Source organism: Odontesthes bonariensis, chromosome 9 (genome assembly GCF_027942865.1).
Source record: "Odontesthes bonariensis isolate fOdoBon6 chromosome 9, fOdoBon6.hap1, whole genome shotgun sequence".
Taxonomy (NCBI): Eukaryota; Metazoa; Chordata; class Actinopteri; order Atheriniformes; family Atherinopsidae; genus Odontesthes; species Odontesthes bonariensis.
In genome coordinates, this window is record NC_134514.1 from 16,781,730 (window position 1) to 16,805,132 (window position 23,403).

A 23,403-nucleotide genomic window follows, 5' to 3' on the forward strand; every position below is an offset into this window, starting at 1 on the left:
AGTACCATAAGAGGCAGGGTGGCATGCAGGAGCAGACGCTCCAGTGAGGGTGGTAATGTGAAATGAGACAGCGATGGTGAGGATGATGGCAGAGCGTATGAGGGTAAATGTCTGTTTGAAATGTTTCTGGCAACGCTGTATGATGAATGAGGTGGATAATAACTTTTAAATAACATATTGACACCGGGGTGAGGCCTGTGTCTTGGTTAAACGTCGAGATCGTTAAAGTATTTCTCACTGTTAACTCTTGAGTGCATTTTTCACATGCATTTGCGGGCTCTTTAAAACATCTATTCGATGCACTTTTTCTTGTGCTTTGCTAATGTAAAACTGGAGAGGGCTGCTCTGGCGCCTTTTTAAGAAAGTCTACTTGTACTCTACAAATTACTGAATTAAAACAGGCTGTGCCACAAAAATTACTCCGTACATAGAGGTTAAGATTGAATGCTGTTACTGTTTTGCAGTCAGTGCAACCAGCTTACCAGTTAAGGTTAACGTGCTATTATTCATTTTTCCGCTAATTGAGAGCATTCAAAAGGAAGATAGCTCCTTTCTTATGTAGACCTTAAAAAAAAGAGGAACAAAAATAAAATAACAAACTCAACTTAAAGAATCATCAAAAGATGTATAACTTTACATCCTCAAACTGTCTTTCTTAACGTTATGTTACTATTACTTCACAACAGTGACTGTTTACCATTGGAGAGTGCCAAAGAAAGTTTCCTTGCAACCAGTTCAAACATCCCTAAAGTCAAACTTACTAACTCAGACATTTAACTTCTAACCTGATTAAGTTAACATATTGAAACTAGAAAAAAGGGCTAAAAGGAAGAACTTAACTCACAAACCAATTGGTGGACGTATTAATGTGATGCCAGCTATATTTCTGAATGGAGTAACTGAGGCAACAACCTGACAAAAGTGCCATCAGCTCAAATTGTGAAAGTTTTTTTTTTTTATGATTCCCTGTTGCAATCTACAAGTTTACAGGAAAAACATGTTATCTTGTGAAAAGAAGCTGAGGACACTGATGTGCGTTTGTTTCTACCATGTGTGTACCAAATGTCACCCATAAATAGTTAAATCTAAAAAATATTTTGAGATTCCCAGAAGTCCAACAAATTGTGCAATTTTAGAAAATTCCCACAAACTCAAATAGTATGCTAACTTCCTAAAAAGTCAACAACATCTCGACACTTGTTTCTTTTCCCTCTCTGTTGAAACTGCATTTGTCTCACACATGTCAGACCTCCCCCAGGGCTAACTTAAGTCTGTAATCTACAGATACACCTGTCTTTTAAAGTTTTTTTTTTTTTGTCTGGCAATCCCCGACCTTTCGAAACTTTTTTTTTTTCCAGTCCATCCTTTTCCTTTTTGTGTAACCTTTACAACAGACAGGCAAACTGTTTCAACCACATCCTCCTTGATGGAGATATGATTCTGTTGCGCCTCTGAGCTAAACATGTCAGTAGATTAATTCACCACATAATTTCTGATTTTTGGGGCCTGCTTATTGTCACCCTCTTCTGATCTCTGTATCAATATGTGAACGACTGCTTTTGCGCGAGGTTTGGCTAGTTCATGAGAGTCCAGAGGTCATAGGAAGGTCTGTGTCTCATCCCACCGGTAGTTTAATTTGTCCTGGCTCTGGACTTGCTCCCTCTGGCCCCTCGCACATTGTCTCTAGCTTATTAGTTTTCAGGCCAGGCCCTAGCAACAGGGAAACATTTACACAATGTACAAAGACACTCAATCAGCACAAGTCATTAATTAGGCTATTGTTTGTTGGATATTTCATGGAGGAAATGGAGAATTGTTGATAGAGAAGAGGAGTGAGGTGACAAAGAAGCTTCCCGAGCCAGCTGCTACTCCTCTCTCTGCCCAGGATGAGTAAGCAGCCAGCTGCTGCTGTCTGGGCTACCTGTCTGCAGTCTGTCACGCCTTAAAGGTCAATGCAAGAATCCGTTGTGATTTTGCCATGTACCGTTGCATAAGTCCGTGTTAAGGACACCTGATGGTTATTAAACTTGGAAGTGTGATCACGCTGTTCATGTTTTATTGGAGACGGATGCTGACAGATGGGCTGTGGTCCATCTTAACAAGGTAAACTACAGTCTCAACTGACACTGATACTGAACATACAGTTGTGTTGTCATCTAGTTTTAACACCAAAGTGCCGACAACTCTGTTGCATTTGCTGTTACAGAAGCTTGAAACGTGGGTTTGATGTGGCTCCATCCAGCTCACAGAATGCATGATCTTATGCAGTATTCAGATTTATTGGCCACTGTCATTTATTTTTTTATTTTTTTAAAAAGCCTTAATGTTCCCCAGAGAAGATCATCAGTGAGCATCAATAAGCAAATGAGTCAAAGTTGGTGTCTGAACAACACTTCTGTGAACACAAAATGATCGTTTACAGAAGAAATGTTTGAACAAAATATTATTGGAACTATTTCTGAGGAGCTGTAAGGGCTGAGGACTGATTATGAGAGGAGAGCAATTCATAGAGACAAACCTGCTGCATTCTTCTTGGGTGCAAGTCACAAGTAAAGCAAGATTTTGAATAGGAAGCATTTAAGGTAAAGCACTGTTCTTCCAAAATGTAGCAGCAATGTGAGTGACTGACAACCCTTCTCCTTTTAGTCTTGCTTGTGTCGGGATAGAAAACTACAACACTCTACATCCTCGGACTGATCCAGAACCGTTTTCTCTGTGTGCACAGAATCAGACATTCCCCTTTCATGGATGTTTCACGCAATGGGAGGTTGTCAGTGTGAGGCGTGTTCCTACTGCTGGAAATACTTTGGTTAAGGCGACATGTAGAGCATGTTAAATACACATGCCACAAAAATGATGTTGCTGTCATGAAACTTGTTCTTAATTTGGTCATAAGCAACAGTCTCATGCAAGTCCTTCAGCATCTGCCTTCATGGTCAATGTCTGACAGATAACATCTCTCCTGTCAGACATTGACAGTGTGTTGGCATCTTTGTGTGATTTACCTCCATCCTGATGTTTTTATTATTCTAATTCTGAACAATTTCTATAAACTTTTGTACTTGGGAGCAGCCAGTTAATGTCCATAAAACACCAGAGTTGCTGAGAATGTTTACAAAGGACTTGATTTATGTCTTTTAGATGATTGAATTTGAATATGTGAACAGCAGGGACTGCCTCTAACCATAACCTTCTCTTTTCTTCAGATTGCAGGCTTTATTAATGCCATTCATCCATTTTGTGGTGACAAGGAGAACTTGACGGCCTTCCGCTTCTACGCTCTCAATCCCATTGCGGATCCCTGGGTCTTTATCATCTGCCGAAAGTCTGTGTTTCGCCACCTGTGCTCTCTGCTGAGTTGCTGCTTCAGCAAAGGAGCTGTGAAGACGAAAGCCCACTGCGCCTTATCTTTACCCCTTGATAACGCCATAGAGCGAAGCTCCTAGAAGTGACAGTTTCACAGGTCAACATGAATTACAGTTTAGAACCCACAGAAACCCTTGGATGTGAAAGATGAAGGACTAGAGAGGGCAAGACTGCCCGGTCTGAAACACTGGAGCAAAACTCTGAAATCTCTCTAACATTTCAGTATGAGAGTATGAGACTCCTATACTCACAATTTGTGGGCACAGACACAAAGTATCTGCCACAAAGGAAATGTTGGAACATTTGCACTTGGTGTTGATTTTCCACTGACACATGGACCTTGTTTCAACTTTAAGAGAGCAGTTGTGTCATGAAACAAAGCACTGTGACTTGGCACAAAGGAATGCATTCAACCATATCAAGTTGACGGATTATATACTGTAAAATACAAATATGTGTTTGGATAAAGCTATATGGGCATAAAACATGCATGAATGTATACTCTTCTTTTTTTCCCTCAATCAGTATTTACCTGAGAGCATCCATGATATGATATGAGATGTAGATCACACTCAACATTAAGATCTATTTCACCTCGTGGTGATATCTGACTAACTATTTAACGTACGGTGGACATAGTACATTTTGGGAATTTTCTTCCACAGTGTGTTTGTAGCGGCTGTGGCACAGTGGTTAGAGTCGGTCATCCAGTGGCGGTTCAATTCCCACTCTCAACACTTAAAAAGATTGGTGAAACTGACAGCTGGAGGCTGTCACGGCCGAGGTGCCCTTGAGCAAGGCACTGTACCCCCATGCTCCCCGGGTGCTGTGAATGGCTGCCCACTGCTCCAGGTTGGCATCTGTCTCTATGAGTGTGTGATGGGTTAAAAGCAGAAACAAATTTAGTGTGTATATGCATGACGATAAATCTGATCTTAATCTTGTAGCTTTGTTTGCAGATGTGAAAAGTCTGCGAGTTTCAAAACTTTTGTCTCCACTAAAACTAAGTGTTTTCTTGCATTGCTTTCAAGCTGGAACTGAGACTGAGGCACCTTGCTTTTATCACACTCTTTCGGCATTACGTGAAAGCACAGAGGCAGTATGGGGGGGGTCAAAGTTGATCAGTAGCTGATTGGCCTCTGACTTGGCAAATGAGGAGCCAGCTGTGATGCTGTCATCAGTTTAGCTGGTTTTGCTTTGCCCGCTGACAGTGTGTAAGCACACAGAGATGCTGGGCTGAGCTATTTCAGTCTTGCATGTGTGAATTAACAAAGAGGAACAGCGGCGGGTTAACAAGTACGCCTTTTTTGCAGCAATAAGCCACAATTGATGTGTGAAAAGGACTTACGTCGCCTGGTGAGTACACTGCCCTTAGGTTGCCTGAAGCACCTCATTTGCAGTCCAGCTTTTTATTCTAGTACTTGTCTATATCATCATGTAAAATATTTGCATGACATATGCTAGCTTGGAAAGCTTTAAACAAATAATGAGCATCTTTGCTTGCAGCCCACCATTTTTGGTTAAAACAAAAAGTAGGAGCTGAAATGGAGAAATTCAGGCAGAATGGTACGAGAATGCATTTACAATAGGAAAAAAAAACTGGTTTTGAACATTAAAGACTGTAAAATGATGATGCTGGTGCAGATTAGCTCTTAAACCAAATGACTAAGAAAAGTCAAGGAATTGCACAGTTCTGTTTATCTTATGGTGAGCGGCTATGTCTACAGAGGATTTAATGAATTTCAATATTCTATAAATTCAATATTGGTTGATATTTTATGATGGACATAGATGGTGAACCTGGGTGAAAACAATTGAACATTTCTTATTAAGTCAAACCAATTTCAAGTAGACTTTGTAGACTTATGTGTTGGGCTTCCACATTTCCTTACTCAAAGCGCTGGTCATTCTTTTTAGAAACCCAAAACCCAACTGACAGACATAAACATTTCATCACCCGTTTTTCCGTTTGCAGCACATTGAGAAAAGTCAGAAAAATGTGAAAATGTACTATTTTGTTTTGATGTATAATCAAATCTTGTCTTTATAGTCGTTGTGCTCAAGTAATAAGAAGGAGGGACTTGAAAAAATGAACAAAGCTAATTAAAAGTAGTCCATTCATTTGGGCTCAAGTTAAAGGGCTAAATGTGAATCACCACATGTTTGCTCAGAGGGAGATTTTAGTTTCCTTCCTTTGCCCTCAGATGACTTTCTTTTGTGATTTATTTTTTTTTTTCCCCCTGGGTCTAAAGTAAAAAATAAATTAAAATAATCTTCAGTGAAAAAATCCCATCAGTTCATCTGACTTTGAACTATTTTATGTGTCACATTTAAGTTAAAAGGCCTCTTATTTTCAAATTAGGCTAACACTGACAACCCTTTGTCTCATTATTGCACAGAGACGAGATTCCCCCTCGTCCTCTCACAGATTTCAAATCTTCCTATATTTGTTGCGAATGTTTAAGAGCCATGTGCTTTTAAAGATGTCTGCTGCTGCAACATGTGCCGTGAGAATGTGTCCTTTGTAGACTCTGTCGCGACATTACTTTGAGTGTTAATCCTTTTACACTGTGCGTTACGTTTTGAGCTCTTCTGATTGTGGTGCTTTGTGTTGGTTTCTGCACCAGATTGCAACGATGTAAGAATAACAGGCAGCGTTAGATGATTTATGGCTGCTTTAGGCAGTTACTTTTTGCTTATGCGCAGTCATGCATGACCCAGTCAAACACGTTCCTACCTGCACATTTTCCTCTCCGAGTATACATTGTGAATGAATGTATTTCAACTGTAAATGTATTAAAATGAATGAAAACAATTTTGGACAACGTGTTTCCTTCTGTGATACAGATTTTTGTTCATGTGAAATAAAATCATAAAAGAAAAAAAAATGCCTCGCAACTTATGTTTGTGCACTTACTTACAGTTTGCCAAGTTATGTGACATTTTATCTCACAAGAGACGCGAGTCCTAGTTTTTTAACATGATACATATGTTATGATACATTATGATACATGTGTCTAATGTAACAGCCAAACTAGAGTATCTGTTGTATTTACATATCATTTTACAGGAGGAGAGTCTGACAACATTCAACCCCCAGAATTTGTATTTTCATGTTCACCAACATGGAGAACAGACATATGCGTGCTGTCAGAAATAGTTTTTAAATGCTCAACATTTTGTGTTTGTAGCAAATCAGAAATCATGACAGATCAAGAACAGGCTGGTGGATCTGAACTTCATTATTCAGTGCCACAGAGCTAAAAACACTCAAATATTTATGCGACAGGCTGTTTTAGGTGTGTATATAAAAAAAGAAATATTAGCTGTACTTTATTACTAGATTGATATAATGTAGTTACATGTTTAAGTCTTGTGCAAAAGTTTTGCAGAGAAGCGCGGCAGAGCTGTGATCGGCCCTGCAGCACCACCGTGTGGGCAACTAATGTTATCCTCCATAACTAAATGTGTTGTTCTACTTTCCAGTAACAAAATGTCAAGAGAAGATTCTGCTATAAATCACCACAAACCCTCATCTGTTTCCTGGACTTGCATTACTCAATATTACCCCAGGGTTTTGAATCAAGAACAGTCCACATCCGAGAGTAATTATGTGACTCAGTGGTCTGTTTTGTGAGCAGCTGAGGTGAGAGTGACGAACAGCATTGAAGGGGTTGGATTCATCCATAAAATATGAGACCTTTTAAAGGAATTTCTTTTTAGAAAGTATAGACGAGATAAACTTTCTAAATCAGTCGATTAAGCTGCTTTACGTTTTAATCTTTGTCAGATTTTAAACTGTCATCATCCAACATATAGTGTGTCGTTTTCACCAAAACCCTTAATCTCTTAATGTAGTTAATCAAGTACCTTGATTTTTATCTTAAAATTCACAACTGTCAGTTAAAAACACTGTTAAACAAGGTTGAAAAGGAAACAACATTTAGACAGCAATGATGCCACAGAATCATTTTATTTTCACCACATATCAAACCTTAAAAAAAAAAAAAAAAAAAGTTTTCAGATATTAGTCTGTGAAAGAAAAGCTCGCATGCCAGCACCCTAAATGTCAACAGCTCTACGAGTAGCTTCCTGCCTTAAACAGTTTGATTGCGATGGCCTCGTTAGGCTGCAGTTTAAGCGTGTACAGAGACGTCGAGCCCAAGTGGTTCATCCCAGTGCTGGCCACAAACACTCCCGTTTCAGGCAGGCTCGGGGCCCAAGCAGGATCCAGGGAGTGAGGCTCGGGCCCAATGTTGAGCAGCACGAGAAACTCTACACATCCCCAAGAGCGCAGGAAGGCCAGGATAGGGGGAGAAGTGGAGTTGGAGGAGGAAGAAAAGTTTGAAGAGGTGTTGAAGGAGAGGAAGGTGAAACTGCCGTACAGGAGGGCTTCTTCTCTGGCTTTTGAGTGGCTTAGGGTGGTAAAGAGAGCAGTCGCTCTCTTTTTAGTCTTCTGAGGGTGGAATTGTGGAGACACATGAAAGTTAAACATGTTCAAAATCATCCAACAGCTTTACATGACTAGCATTAGTATCATTTGGTAAAATAAGTCAGAGGACAGGACCGAGGATTTTTAGACGAACAGCTGACATCATTACTCACTCTGTTGGCGTCTGATGGCTCATCCGTCTCTCTGTGTGATAATCCTCCTCCCTGAGACTCACTCTGTATTGGTTGGGGGGAAATTTATCTGACATCAGCCTATAAATGATTAATGAGTCAAAAGTCTCAGACAAGGCTTTACCTGAGTTTGGCCGGTCTCTGCATTGTACTCCAAAGCAGGGGATCCTGGCAGAGTCATCATCAACATCAGGAGTAACTTCTTCAAATCCTGAGGTGCCTCACCTCCAACCTAAAGGAAACAACAAACCCCCAGGGGCTGTGAAATGATGTTCAAATGGCAGTTCAACAGATGCAGATACAACCGGTAAAGGCAGTAGTGATAACCGAGCAAAAATGCTCATCTTTGTAAACTCCCGTTTCTGTTATATTCATGTAGATTCTGTATCTTCTATAAGAACTGAGGAGCTTAGTATGCCTACATGTCAGAAAAGTTTGGGAAAAAATTTACCAAGACATGGTGGCAATTAAGAAAAAAAAACCAAGACAACATGCAGACATCTGATAAAACATTTAGATTTTATGCAGAAACACTAGTGCAAAATAAAGTATATATATATATATATATAGATAGATAATTTTTAAATCAATAAAGATAAATCTTACATTTAGCCAGTTTGAATCTTTGGTCAAAAGCATATTAAACCTTGCCCTCCATTTTAGAAAGCATCTACACACCATCTTTACCTTAAAAAAAAATGACACCACACACGAAATAACTTCAATACAAACATGTGTCTTACAGTCCAGCTTGACCATACATCTTCCTCCCATGTTTGCAACTGTGTCTCTATAGCATCAGCCACTTCCTGAGCCGACAGAAGGTGATCCGAGTATGGCAAAATGGACCTCATGACCACATTCACCAGCGTGACGTTGTTCTGGCCAGATCCGTTCAGTGGATGCAGAACATCTCTGGTCTGTTTTACCACCACAATCCTGAAGGGGTCAAACAGATGCACATTTTCAAGGCAGCCTTACAAATTTATTTTATTAGGAAAAAAAAACAAAATAAAAAACAAAACACTGCACCTTTCCTCCTGAGAGCTGAATTCCTCAAGGACACCTCTCCACTCCAGCAGAGTCTGACAATTTTAATACGATAGTTTGGAAAAGTTCATCTTAGGGACACATTGTTTGGAGCCAAATCTTTTAGGAAATGAATCGGTGTTACTTACCTTTTCCGAATATGCTGCATCTGTGTCACATATGACAAAACCTGCTACACCTTGCTCCAACCAGAACCTTAAAGCATGCTGTAGGAAAAAGCCAGACACAAGTAATGTTTAAGAGATCCAGAGCTACAAGCTGCTTTAGCAGAGAGTAGGCTTCACCTGTGCAGCTGCCGAGCGGTTTGACAGCTTGTCCAGGTTATCTGCTACATCTTGAAGTGTCAACGGATCCACGTTGCAGAAGTCTAACACCACTCTGAGATCTGAAAATAATCATCATCATTAATGCAGGACCAATCCACATACAGACTGTGTGGAAAAAAAGTTCTGCACACCTGCTTTGCTACTCTCTATGAGCAGATGTTGGATCTGAGACAGTTTTTCCATGTTTTCAGCGGCCTCAGTGAGGTTGGAGGAAGATATTCTCTTAGTAAAGACACCTTCCAGGATTAGAGCCCCGATACCCAAAGACCTGAGATAGGGAAGGCGTTCACACACCCCTTCAGAGAAAAACTGTGTTACTTCAGATATTCACAAGCTCACCGTGTTCTGCTTGCTCTTCAATCCAACTACGTGTCTCAATGCGTCGTTCATATTTTAGAGGATAACTTTATCTTCTGTCCAACTTTGTTGCAATCATGTGGCAGCAGCCTTTTACATGCACTGCATGGTGCAAGTAACATTCCACTTGTAGACGGCCAAGCGCAACTCATTTATGTAAATTATGAAACTTTTGGCCTTAGATAGACTCTCAATCAAAAGGTCATTACTTGGTTCCATCATTCAAGCACATTGCAATAAACAAGTGTACCTGCGCCTAAGTTTAGAGGCTTGCTTCAAAAAGGTTGTCTGTTGATTTATCCCTTGAATTAGGTGTCCTTTTTCTTTTTTAAAAAACTTATTCAGATGTCAGTATCGAGAGGCTTAAACAAAAACTTGAACTGAAATTGAGTGAGAAAAAGAAAAAGAAAAAATGTTGAAAAACTTTGAAATCTTTTACAATATTACAAGGTAGTCTGGCTCCTTGGAGACAAATCATAAAGAAATGAGGGGTGGCTAGACTTTTGCACAGTAATGCGTATGGAGCAGACAACCATTTAATTTAATATCAGTATAATCTATAACACTAGCAGCGTCGTAAAGTGACTAAAACTTCTGAAAAAAAATGCTAAACTTACAAACTTCATGGAGGCAGACTGCAGAACTGTTGTATGACATTAGTTTGAGTGCCAAAGCGCACAAAGATGTGTATTACAGTGTGAACACGTTCTGACCACCAGAAGGCAGATAGTCAAATAAAACTGAAGGGTGTTCTGTTTTTGACATATAGCTGCATGTAAATCGCTCTTACGCAAACCCTCCATAATTAACGCGTGTTGTGCATCATTTTCCACTCGCACTTACCGTTGACGCCCTGTGACCCCTCGGCCTGCGCCTCCGTGGACAAGTCGGGCTGCAGCCGGTAGTACACAGTGCTCTGCCACCATTTGAGCGACGTCCCAACTGGCCGAGGGCTCATCACGACGATGGCGACTGAAATGGCGAGCATGGACACCCACGCAATCCAGAACAACACCACCAGGTAACAGCGCGCTCTCCTCCATCCTGGACCTCCCGCCGCGGTCTCCACCTCCCCCTTGCTCAGGGGCTGCCACTGATAAACCGGTTCCGGGTCTGGTTCTGGTATGAGGAGCGGTGCCGTCTCGGAGTTTCCCACACCAGCGGCCAGCCCACCTTCTGGCACGCCGCCGTACCCACTCTCTCCTGCGTTCAGAGGCATCTCTGCAGGTTGGTGACACAGTGAAGCCAACAGTCAAGCAGGAGTAGGCCAACGGTTGCTGTCTGTCTCCTGCTCGCTTTGTTTCTAAGCCTGCCGACTTATCATGACTTCCTACCTGTTTCACACAGGTGCTTTCATCAGTTAAATGAACCGCTTTTTCCATGCTGCAGGTCAGGTGACACACAGACTGATTCTGACGTCTCTCCACAGAGCGCAGTTCCTTAACTAAACTGATCAGAAGGGATTGCGAGCTTTCAAAGAAGGGTTTCTCTCACATTTAAACTATTTCAAGGCTATCCTATTACATCACTTACATCCTCATATATGCATTGATTGAATGACTGTCATGTTTACAGGTGGCTTGACTGATTTCACTTGCAGCAAATGGTCAAAATCCACATTTCTGCTGGTTATGAAATGAAAATGGGGATTTAGAGTAGGCCAAAGTTACAAAACTAGTTACACCGTATAGACAAAGACCATCTCTGCATTTCATCTTAAGCCACAAATGGCTCACAAGTTCAACACTCCTGTAAATATTAATTTGCAAATAAAAATATTATCGCATCACAAGTAAATAGACTTGTCAATTTTAAACAGTTCCAAAGAATTAACACAATTTTGCAGAAAAACTCAGAAAACTGAGACACAGGAGCAGAGTGAGGCAGAAAAAGAGGAGATCTTTTCAGTTTGTTGAGTTCACAAACGGGAATCACGGACAGAATAAAAACTGCTGAATGCTAAAAAACAACAACAAATGATCAGATAACAAACATGAGGTGTAGCATCAGCACCAGGGGCTGCAGAACTCCCAGTTCCTCACACAGCTCAAGAAGAACGGACCAATGAAACCTAAAGCATCATCTTATGCTAGTTAATCAATGTGTAAATACTTTTACATTTTCACTTCACCACACCGGACTTAAATGGCTCCGAGATCGTTCTTGCTACACAGTCTGTCTCTGTCTCTACTCTTTTACTTGGAGAAAAAGGCGTATGTATGGTTTCTCTGCATAGACATTGTGTTTGCGTCTGGAGTGTTTTATTATTATTATGTTTGGAGGCACTTTGAAATTTCTTGTTAAGTCCACGTATCTTTTATTTTACAACCCGGCTTTCAAAAAAAGCTGGAACGCTGTGTGAAATGTTAATAAAAACAGAATGATTTTCAAATCTCACAAAACAAAATTCAACTCACAAAAGCAGATAGAAAACATACCAGACCTTTTATTATTGCTCAGAAGATTTAAGCTTAGCTTGAATTTGATGGCAGCGACATCTCTCAAAAAAATGTCGTCTAAAAAGCAGAATAAAGAATTTTTATCTAGTCATTTCCTTCTGATCACTTCTGTTTTTCTGATTCCTTATTTTGTTGACGCTTCTTGTACTGTAGCCTGCCACTCTTTTGGTCAAGCAAAACATATATTCAGTAAGTATGACAAAATACATCAACATTTCTGTTAGTTCCTATGAAATGTTGATGTTTACGAGCGTTACAAGGCAGCGGTGGGTAGCATAGAGGCCTTTGAGTGGTTTTTTTAGGCTGAAAACAGAAAGCAAAGGCTCCAGCTGACCAGTACAGGTTCTAACGGAACATTTGACTGTTTTACTGCACCAGCCGCCAGTTTTTTATCTGAACAAAAAACGCAGATTTAGTCGTTACTCACATTTTCTGTTCACCTGACGTCCTTCTCGTCTTTTCCACCTTGCCTTGCTGTCTGTTTAATGTTCTACACAAGTTGAGCAGCACGTTGTGTTGAATATTTGAGTGATCTGACTCAGGAGTGCGGAGGTTGCAAGGATGTGCTATCCAATAGAAGAACTGCTCAGTCAGTTAATACAGACATGCCGAGTGTCATCACACCACTGCAAAACATTCTGAGGAACCCATGACTGTATAAGAGATCTCCCTGGAGTCCAAAATGAGCTACTTTTGGCTTTGACTTCCGCTCTGCTTACATTTTCCATATCTTATTGAAACTCAGCAAATCTTTTAAAACATTTTTTTATCTCCTATAGTTTTCAGTTTTTACCTATAAATTTATTGAATTGCCATACAATACAATTAGAGATCTAAATTGTAACCAGATATTGTATTTCAGGCACAACCCAATGGTCAGTTCCATTCAAACTAAGCAGCTTTGAAAGGAACAAACATAATACTATAAAACGTTCACAAGTAGGAGGATCTGCGTAAGTCTCTGCATTTTAGAATTTCTTATAACGGATAACAATGTTTTGACAGTGAGTTTCAGGAGGCTGAACAGATGTTGTCTATTAGGATTCCTTCCAAGAATGAAGGAGGTCATCATTGCACACATTCTGAAGCACCGCATCACACATCCCTGCTTAAATGCCACAGGGTACACATTTAATGAAGTATGAGAGCTAATTCCTCGAAAGCTGCTGTGTTGCCCTCTACCCCCTCTATCTCTCTCTCCAACTTTCTCCTGCTTTCTTTATCCCTTTTGTGTCTTGCTCTCTGGCTTTCTTCACTCATGGTGTAAATTTATGTTGCTACAACACGTTCTTGCTATCCTTTGTTCCTTGACAACGCCGTGCAAACTAATTATCCACCGAGATATACTGCGCTCTCTCACAGGACTCTGAGTAGAAACAACACCAATGTTGTTTTTTGAAGAGGAATCCTATTTAGGTTTGACTCAGCGGATTGCTTTAGGCTGAAGAGTGTCATATCATTTGTTTCCATATGGATAGTTTGTATACACTATCACAGTAATGTAAATGTTCTACCTGAGACAGACACTTCTAGTAGAAAGTAGATATCTGTCAGTGTCTCTCTCCAGGCACTGTATGTTTAAATATTGTTAAACACTTCTCTGTCAAATACCATACACAGTGCCAGTCTGAGGCCTGATTAAAAAAAGGTTGCATTCAAGTTTACAGATGATTTGCTTTGGGAATAAAAGGAGCGCTTAGAAGGGGAAGAATTACCCTATTTATAATTTAATTGGATGTTGTCTCCACGTGTGTTCTGTGCATCTGGAATGCATTTATTGACAGCTTACCAAACCCACTGAGGATTTGTGGAAAATTGCAATTTTCCAACATTTTCTATCAAAAAATGAAGGGTACATACACTAAAATGGCCACAATTTTTTTTCGCGATGTTTCCGGCAGAGCAGACCCTCTGATTATTGCTTCTTAGGGTCAAAGTGAACATAAAAAACACAAATAAAAAGTATGGCAGACCATGTCAGGTTCAACCCATTTTATTGAGCTTTTGAGACTTTGGTTCCCTGACTATAAGCTGCAAAAACCTACGTCTAAAAATCGTGGAGCAGTTTCAGAAAAATGCACTCGATTGTAAAATTTAAACTTTGACTATTCCTTGGTCTGTAGTACACAATGTAATCAAAATATTCTGGGTATCTAGAGACTTTTCTGTGGGGACATGGCCAAATTTGATATTGAATTTTCGGGTACTCAGGCAAGCACTTCAAAAAACAGGCTCAGGAAAAACTTCCAGAAATCATTGTCTGAGCCCAGTTCTCCATGCCCAATGCAGGTTAAAGCTGTGGCATGAAAAGAAGAAAAAATATGTTAACATGATCTAGGAACACGGCCATTTACACAAGGCCTGAGCTCATTTCGAACGGACTGAGGCAAAGTGGAAAACTGCTCTGTGGTCAGACGAATAGAATTTTTTAATTTTTGTTTTAGAAATAATAGATGCCACGTCCTCAAGACAGAAGAGGAGAGGGCCCCATCTTGTTGTTATTGCTTGATATCAGCACTCAGGTCAAAAGCCTGCTTCTCTGATGGTATGAAGGTGCATTAGTACCCATGGAACTGACAACTTGCACATCTGGAAAGGCACCTTTGATGCTGAAAGGTATAAACTGGTCTTTCCTAATCATGACCGTGAACTAGTGTTGCACCGATACCGATACCAGTATCGGGCGGGGCCCTGATCGGCTCTAAAATGGTGGTATCGGTATCGGCGAGTACCAACAAGTAGGGCACCGATACCATTTCCGATACTTGTATGACACTTGAACGTAGCCCTCTCTCTCCCGACACTCGCTACACTGTGTTGTGATCACTGTGCAGCTATCGCTATTGGCCTGCTCCAGACCAATGAGAGCGGGCCAATAGCCGCTCTTAACCAATGCCGGGGCAGCTTTTTCTATGTGTGAGGAGCAAGACGTCTGGCGACATGGCACTCTGTTAGCTGGGGAGGGTGTCGTTCGCAGTCATCTAGAGCTGCCGGCGACGAAGACAGCTAGCCAGGGGGAGTTTGCAGCGCGAGTGTGAGGAGGGGAGGCTGGGTGCTTCCTGTAGTCAAAACAGGGTCCACGATAGAGAGTGCTGGGCCGCCATCGCTCCCTGTGCGGTCGTGACAGCGCACTACCAGCCGACAGCCAGTTACCGTCTTCGCCGTCCAGCAAAGCCCCGAGGAGTTGGACGGTGTTACAAGCTCAGACCCCGGGGGAGGGTCTCGCCAAGTGGGCGAGTTAAGTATTCCTCTCCTTTTAACTTCGTGTTTTAGTGTTTATGTATAGGTCGGCCTATTGTTATGTGGTATTGATTGGTGGGGTTGCGTGGGGAGGAGTGACGGGTCTGTGGTTAAACGGGCGCCATATGCTGCAGGTTAGCCGCGTGTTTTGTGGTGTGTTGACTCTGTGTGCTGTGTTTAAAGCGTGCCTTAAAGCTAGTGAAGCTAGCCTGACTTGTAGTGGGTTTTCATTCCGTGTGCTGTGTTAAGGGTTTGCCTGTCGTGTGTGTCGCGACCAAGGAAGCCTGCATTCCCAATCCTTCTCTCTCTCCATTAGATTGGAGCCCCCCACCCCATGTGTTTTATGAACTTGTAAACTAATAAAGATTTTACATTTTACATCCAAGTAGTATGCAGCTCTTCATATATATATATATATATGAAGAGCTGCAATATATATATATATATATATATATATACCATACCGATACCACTCTGTTTGAAAAATTAATATATATATATTAATTTATTTATTTATTTTTTTTTTTCAAACAGAGTGGTATCGGTATGGTATCGGTATTGGCCGATACTGCACAGCCAGGTATCGGTATCGGTATCGGGGCCAAAAAATGGTATCGGTGCAACACTACCGTGAACTGACTGACAAAGTAATCAGAGCCTGACACCTTGATGCCAGTCTTTTGAGGTCTGAAATTTCTCCTCACGCTCAAACAACTGCATGGCCCTCCTTTCCGTAATTTCCCTGTGAAATCCAAAACAAAAACAATTACACACTAAAGTTGCTTAAAATGCTAAAAAAAAGTGTTTATCCTTTAACTCAGCACCTTATTGAGATGTGTTCTTCTTCTACCCAATGAACGTTCCACAGAAACAAAAGCTGTTCAAACTTTTGCGTGTCACCGTCATTCGGAAATATCCAGCGTTACAAATGAGCAACACAGTTTTTCAAGTAAACTTTCGCTTTAATTGACCAGAAAGCAAATATGTGGCTCATACTCAAAGAGAATGTGTTACAGCTGGTGCCCATCTAAAATGTAAAACTTCTCGTTCAAGCATCTTGGTCTCCATGGAGATGGTGAAGCTGGTGTTGTTTCTGTCTCCATGGTCACAGATTTAGTTTGAGTCCTCCTCTGATCCTTCAATGTCCTGAAAAGTCACAGGACAAGGAGTTAGTGTCATGCAAACTGCTGTAACTTTATTTTATGGCTGATAGCGCATGGAAATCCAAAGAAGTTAATAGATAAGCCTTTCTCCTCAAATATTTAAAGTCTATTAGTTTATGAATAGATATTTCTGGGGCTTCAACAAAAGCACAATGAGGGTATCTTTACTTTATTGGGCTTTCTTTTTTTGCAGTTTTCTTAGATTTTTCTCAATCTTTTTTTTAAATCAACTATCAAAGAAAATGATGATATGTGATACTTTAAGGCTTTAATGTTAAGAGTTTTTTAAGGACTTACATTAGATATCTATCTATCTATGAAAATCACAGTTGCCTTTTTGTCCATTAATGCTGAATGCTTGAATGTTTTGGTGTAGCTCTACTGGCCCTTAGATAAGACAAATTTATCAGCAGTTTAGAGCACTGCTTCCCTCTACTGTATCTACTTTTTGACTCGACAGAATGATGAATGTAGGATGAATATCTACATCAATAGCAGACAGTTTTTCTAATAACTCATTTGTCTCACCATGGGCTCCTGAGTCCTGTGGGCCATGACATGTTTCTGATACGCAGAGATGATGCAGTCTCGCCTACAATAAGAGATTTTGAAATAAAGTAGTAAGCACATTTATGCTCCATCAAAAATTTGCTCACATCATTGTTTTTCATGAGATGAAATCACTCACTTGCTAGTGATTCCTCCTCCGGGTGGAAGCCCTGCAATCTCTTCCGCTTGCAGGAATTTGATCACATACAGAAGGTCGGGGTCCTCTTCTCTGGACCTCATCATCTGAACAATTTCTGTGAAGGGACACAGTCAAACAATAGGTGTGAAATGTGAATAGCGGTTGTCTGAAGGTTGGTGTGCTAATGGGTGAATCTGAAGGAACTCTGGCGCAGGTAGTCACCTTCCACCTTTGAATCAATCTGCTGCTCCAGCTCCGCCTCTTGCTGCAGCGCCTCCTGTGACACCTGGGGGGCGCCGGGGAAGCAGACAATGATGATGCTGATGTTATCCAAGCTGCCCTGCAGAGGGAGACAGAGCGCTTTTAATGTGATGGAGAGCACACAAATGCAGTAGGTTTATTTCAAGCACAGTTTGGGGTTCTTTACTCAAGTATTTCCATTTCAGTGAAGCAGATGTGCTCCACTTCTTCTTCTTCTGTTCTTATATTAACTGCATACATTTGACAAATGGTATTTTGTAAATTTAAAAAAAAATATATATATTTTCCAAAATAAAATTTAAAGAAGCTAAAAGAAAACCTTTAGACGGTTGTGAATTATGACAGTCAAGTTGATTTTCCGATTTTTTTTATTTTGTATAATAGGTGGATTATCATCTCCTGATTCTTTAGAATATTTGAGTTGAGGCAATATTTATATCACAATCTTATTAATAATTTCTAAACATGCAGTTACTTCCGCGTATGGGCTCTGGGAAGATGCATTGCAGTGTCATAACCACAGAGCTGCAAGTAGTGAGGGTCAGAGTGCCGTGGAACATGCAGTCTTACAGCAGGTCCTGTAAGGCTTTGTTAGTGAAATAAATAGCAGCCCATGGCGGTCAGGATAAAGCCCCTGAGCTGGTGTGTGTTGAGCCATAATTCCAAGCTCTCGTCAACACATGCACACTCAGTGATAATCCCAACCAGATTTTCTTTCTCAGATCTAATGTCCCGGGATACGCTCATACAGCTATTTATAGGGCAGGTAAAGGGCTCGTCAGTGTTGAGAGAGACGGTTACTGAAAGTGTTTTAAGAAGCCCAGCAGTAGGAATCTACTTATACAAAAATAGCAGGATAATACCTTAACAACGTCACCTCGTCCCCTTCTAAATGCAAGTTTGCTCATTCATGAATTTCCTTACTGTAACAACCCCTGTCAGAAGTTCTGCTGATCTATACAACAAAATCCTACTGCTGCACATTCACATGTGATCATACATTCAGTTCAATAGAAATTTTCCTGGGACGTTTTTGTGAGCTGCTATTTGTAGTCTGCGCTTGTGGTTGATGTTTATGAGGAAAATATGATGCACAGTTGACAGCATAGAGTTCAACTGACACGCGGCACACTAGGATGCGCATGCGGGAACTTTGTCTTTGTCAAAATATTTAATTGCATCCACCACAATGAATCACTTCGAATGGGTAGAAAATAATCTTTTCATGATGTTTAGTTTTACATGCGGTTTGGGATACTGTTTTTTGTTGTGTTACCAATCTCTTATGAATGTCACATGGGAAGGTGTTTCTACCCCCTGTGTTGTCGTTAAAGCTGCCAAAACACAGATTTCTTATAAATTCAGCCACTGGGGATTATTTTTAAACAACACAACATTATTTTTTTTTAAATGGGCTGATATATGTTTGTGGCACTTACACAATAAGACACTTAATGTGGTCAGATTTATAATCTTATTGTTAACGTGTTCTTCATTGCTGTTTCCCTGTTTAGGAGCAATATTATGAAACTATCAAGCTGATCTTAATGACACTTTGAGTAGATGTGGGGCATGGGCAAAGGGAAAAAAAGAAATATTACATTTTGAATCAGGTTTGCATAATTTTCTTTAGAATAACTAAATGAAGCATTGGTTTTGGTGGAGGGTGCACTCTTCGAATGCCCTCATTGTTCTCTGATAAAACAGTTCCTGATTTACGTAAAAGCACTGACAGATTTGCCTTTGCTCTCTTGTTTATTTGTCTAAAACTGTGCTCAACACTCCTTACGCTCATTGTATAATATATAGATTACAAATGATATCCATGACACAAGTTGGTAATAATTAAACCTTTTGTAGGTGCCTTTATGCTGTGTGTTACTGCCAAAACATGGGGCTGTTTTCTTGATAAAACATTTGCAATATATGCCAGAATTTTCATCTTGCTCATTCAAATCGCTTGCTGCTTGATTTTATTCAGCCACCCAATCACAAAGATCGAGGACGAACATGTGTCGGTATACTCCACTTTAATTGTTTTGATTTTTCTTATTTAGAGTGGTGGCCTGACGTCTCACCTTATATAGGCAAAGGTCAATGACTTGGGTACAAATCTCTCTCAGGTCGTCGCACACCTGCAGACGGCTGCGCACAAAGGCGCACAGTTCCTCATTCCCAATGGCATCCCAAACACCATCACATGCCAGAATCAGGAACTCATCTTCAGGTGTCCTCTCTATCTCGTACACCTCTGGCTCTGGTGACACGAGTTGCTCCGTCTGTGGTCTCCAGTCCACTTCCTTGAAGTCAAAGTCTCCCAGTGCTCTGGAAACAGCCAGCGAGCCATTGATTCGCTGCAGGGTCACTGAGCCTCCAGCGTTCTGGATCCTCTCTTTTTCTCTGGGGTTAAATGGCTTGTGGTCCTCTGTGTAGAAGACCACTTTGCCATTATGGCTGAGCAGGGTGCGCGAGTCCCCACAGTTGATAAAGTAAACGTGGCGTGGGGAAATCATCACAGCTGCCGCAGTGGTGCCGCTTCTGTCCCAGTTGTCTTGACGAGTCATTTTGTGCATGTGACGATCAATGTCAAGGAAGCCTTCACGGATCCCCTCCTTCACCTGCTCAGGGTCCTCGTTCACATTGACCCCACCTGTTTAAGAGAAATTTTTGACTTGAATATAGATTTGTACCCTTTTACATCTTACATCTTGTATTGTATTGTATGTACTTGTGGAATGCCAATAACTGTTGATCATTTAATAGCAATTAAGCTGCAAATTCAGATAATTAAAAGTTAGATTGCAACTAAAACAAATGATCTCCTTCTTGTTGCTACAGTAAGAGAAACATAGCAGATTGACTGGCCATATTGAATCAAGAAATACTCTGAAAGATGTCTCTTTCAGAGGTTTTCAGAATGTCACTGTGTCCAAAACTCTATGAATCATCCACTGTATGCTTATGTGGGGCACGTGTCACATTACATAATCTCACCCTTAACACTGTATCGCTTTCTCTTTGCTTGTCCTTGATAATCTATATGTATTATTCAAGTCCATTCCCTCCTATTCAAAGTGTTTGTTTATGCACATTTGTCATAGATATTTACTGTAACACCACATTTTACAAGTGCGACATATTTTTCTGGAACTAGACATACTGTACATCTTTTGATGTAACTGTGTTACAATATTTGACACCCCAAATTAGTTCTACCTTGCGTGATGTTATATTACATTTTCTTGTTAGATAAGTAAGCACATTTGAGATTAGTTTTATATTGATCTGAGACCTGTTCATTTCTTCCAAATAATCAAGATAATACGTTTTTAGATATATTTAACTACACTAAGAATTATATAGTCGTGACATAATTGTCGTGTACCTGTTGCCAGGATATGATCCAACAGGTTTCTGGAGCAATACTGTGCCACTGTGACGCCTGCATGTCCATCAAAAACAGCAAAGTACGACCAGTCTTCCAGGTTTCCACTCATCTGAGGCATGCACGTGTGGGCGTCTTCCATCTGAGCCCTCCAGCCCTGCATGCTTGCCACAGCATAGTTCAACCCTGAATTGGATCCCCCTTCTGACACGTGCTTCTCCAAGATGGGACGCTCCAGGTAAGGGCTTGGCAGCGAGTCGTCCTCATCCAAATTGTCCTCCTCTCCGAACCCTCCCTCCCTGGATCCCCCTTTGAAAAAGAATGTTACCATCTTCTCGGTTTCTTTTACCAGCTGGCGGAGGAAGGAGGGCACCTCCACATTGCTCGCACGCCTGGCCGTCCTCATCACTCCACGGAGCCTATGCTCAAGCTTCCTGCTGGACCTGGCAACAGCCCTTTTCCTTCTAGTGCCTCTCCTCCGGCCGTGTGTTTTCCTCAACAGGTCCAGGGCAACAGCTGTGCCAGCCCAAGCAGGTAAAAAAAAAAAAAAAGCAACAAGTAAGATGCTGTTTAGTGAAATACAATGATTTTGTATCAGAAGAGATCAGGGCAACTTGTTCTTCTTTTACCCGACTTGTAAACCCATCATCCACGATCCTCTTTTTATAACTTTATATTGAAACTTCAGGGTGCTTCTCTCTCTGCTGGTTGTGTTTTCTTGTCTTCCTCCTTCTCTTCTTTCCCTCCTGCTCTGTTAGTCCCACTTTTGCAGTAGCTAATCTGTTTGTGTTGATTTATCCCTCTTCTTTGCTCCACCCACTCTCCTCCCTGTTTTAACACTGCTGGATAATCCCCGGGCCAATAAGCCAGCGCAAATAACCTGCGTCTTGACGTATGTATGGATTATGAGCCGAACATTGTGCGCAATGTATAGGAATCCCCTTCTGTGTCTTGCACGTCTGTATGGGGATTATCTGCACGATTCATTATATATTTTTTATTAATTGATTCAGCATTTTGCTATATTTAGTGTATAATCGCAGTCATCAAGTTGCTACTGCAACACTGCCTTTGCTTCTCTGGAACAAGAATAGGACTTTGAAACATAGTTATCTATGCAATATGTTTGATACAATGGACCCTGAGTTTTCCAACCATGTTAAACCTACAACCTCTTCACAAAGTTGGATTACTGCTCTGACACTTGAGCATGTGCTCATTTTCAGGAAGTGTTTTAAAAGTTAAGAATAAACTTTTAAACACAGCCTTTAAAAGGAGTCCCACAAAAAAATGAACATTTGATCATCATGTCTACATAGCCATTGGTATCTGTGGCTACTACATATCATACTTCATATTACATATTACTGATCTTGACTTGAAGAAGGTACTATTGTCATAAGTGAACAAGGGGAGTATGAAATATGCACATTTCAATTAATAGTGTTAGAAAATACTTTTGACGGGTTTCAGTGGCATAAATCTTCCAGCCCAAAAACTTACTTATAGGCTTATAGAAAAAAATATATATAAAGACAAAGGGTTGCAAAGTAGGACATGTGTCTCGTGCCTCACTTAAACCATTTGGCCCCACCTAGGTTGACCTTGAAGTGAGGATGTTTTGTCACAGGTTGGAGACAGTTGATTTTGTAAACCTGGATATCGATTTTCTAATAATACTTCAAAAAAGCAAAATTATAAATCTAAATTTTGTTCGACGATTATAGAATGAAAAAGCCATTTGGTGCCCTGCACGTTCAGATTGAAAACTGCATTTGTGTAATGTATATCGCCACTAACCTGTTCTATGCGCGACTGCTGACCCCATGTCATCAAAGCATGCCAGTTTTGAGTCTGAATCTTATTAACTTTTGTGTATTTGTAGTTACTGACCTGATTGAATGGTGTTAAGGACTATATGTGACACTGTTCTTATCCAGCTGTAAATAGGACTAAACCTATAATCAACTCTTGCTGGTCTCTGCCGACAGTCCACCATGGTACTTGTGTTTGTTTACTTTGACTGCGCATGCACATAGCGAACAGGTCACACAGGCGGTGACCGTCATGTGACTCTGTTGTTGAAACATGATTCAATATATAGGGGTTTTTTTAACGTCAGTATAGAATTGCTGAATCGATCCAGCTGATTGGTAGCAACTGTCTCGCAGCAGGGACATGCACAATGAGGAGTTGTGTCCAAAAAATGACACCATGTAATGGATTAATGTGCATTATTGATCGCTTCTGTCGAAGCTTTAGAACAGCAGCCATCATTGTTCATCACCTGTGCTGTCTGTCTGAATGCATTGATCGATAAGCTCATTAAAGCAAGAGTGGATCTATGATTTAAGATTGTGTATTTTATCAAATTGATTAGTTGCCTGTATATTGTTATGGTATGCAGACTCACATACATTCTGTCAGATGCAACACGTGCTGTTTGAAATGATGTTTTCACCATAGAAGTAACATAAATTAGCAA

General features: G+C 40.7%; 3 protein-coding genes across 4 annotated transcripts in view; 1 reads left to right on the forward strand and 2 right to left on the reverse strand.

The window, feature by feature from the left end:
* The window catches only part of ptgir (prostaglandin I2 receptor), a 28,178-nt gene extending 21,976 nt beyond the window's left edge, over positions 1-6,202 (forward strand). The window contains exon 3 of the mRNA XM_075473409.1: positions 3,207-6,202. Within this exon, the coding sequence (XP_075329524.1) occupies positions 3,207-3,446 (240 nt within the window). The 3' untranslated portion in view covers positions 3,447-6,202. The remainder of the gene's footprint in view (positions 1-3,206) is intronic.
* Positions 6,203-7,406: 1,204 nt separating this feature from the next.
* Positions 7,407-10,941, reverse strand: LOC142388832 (amino acid transporter heavy chain SLC3A2). Its single transcript, XM_075474394.1, has 9 exons — positions 10,566-10,941; positions 9,497-9,661; positions 9,324-9,424; positions 9,168-9,245; positions 9,022-9,074; positions 8,733-8,928; positions 8,114-8,221; positions 7,972-8,034; positions 7,407-7,822 (listed from the first exon to the last, which is right to left on the reverse strand). Exons 1-9 carry the CDS (start codon positions 10,939-10,941, stop codon positions 7,445-7,447), a joined length of 1,518 nt encoding a protein of 505 aa, XP_075330509.1. The 3' UTR covers positions 7,407-7,444.
* Positions 10,942-16,398: 5,457 nt separating this feature from the next.
* ppm1na (protein phosphatase, Mg2+/Mn2+ dependent, 1Na (putative)) lies at positions 16,399-21,669 on the reverse strand. 2 transcript variants are annotated; one of them, XM_075474396.1, is made up of 7 exons: positions 21,548-21,669; positions 20,919-21,434; positions 19,612-20,183; positions 17,495-17,612; positions 17,273-17,387; positions 17,113-17,176; positions 16,399-16,567 (listed from the first exon to the last, which is right to left on the reverse strand). In XM_075474396.1, the coding sequence occupies exons 2-7, from the start codon at positions 21,322-21,324 to the stop codon at positions 16,535-16,537; spliced, it is 1,308 nt and encodes a 435-aa protein (XP_075330511.1). In that variant the 5' UTR covers positions 21,325-21,434; positions 21,548-21,669; the 3' UTR covers positions 16,399-16,534. The 2 variants fall into 2 exon arrangements, with proteins under 2 accessions (XP_075330511.1, XP_075330510.1); XM_075474395.1 differs by having other exon boundaries at positions 20,919-21,669.
* Positions 21,670-23,403: the final 1,734 nt, after the last annotated feature.

Coding starts and splice junctions, on each gene's coding strand:
- LOC142388832 (XM_075474394.1), bottom strand. CDS start 10,941: ATGCCTCTGAACGCAGGAGAGAGTGGGTACGGCGGCGTGCCAGAAGGT. Junction 9,662..10,565: donor GGGGTCACAGGGCGTCAACG/GTAAGTGCGAGT, acceptor TTTTCTCTGAAG/GGGTGTGTGAACGCCTTCCC. Junction 9,075..9,167: donor ATGCAGCATATTCGGAAAAG/GTAAGTAACACC, acceptor TAAAATTGTCAG/ACTCTGCTGGAGTGGAGAGG.
- ppm1na (XM_075474396.1), bottom strand. CDS start 21,324: ATGAGGACGGCCAGGCGTGCGAGCAATGTGGAGGTGCCCTCCTTCCTC. Junction 17,613..19,611: donor TTGACCTTTGCCTATATAAG/GTGAGACGTCAG, acceptor CTCCCTCTGCAG/GGCAGCTTGGATAACATCAG. Junction 16,568..17,112: donor ACAGGACTCAGGAGCCCATG/GTGAGACAAATG, acceptor GTGACTTTTCAG/GACATTGAAGGATCAGAGGA.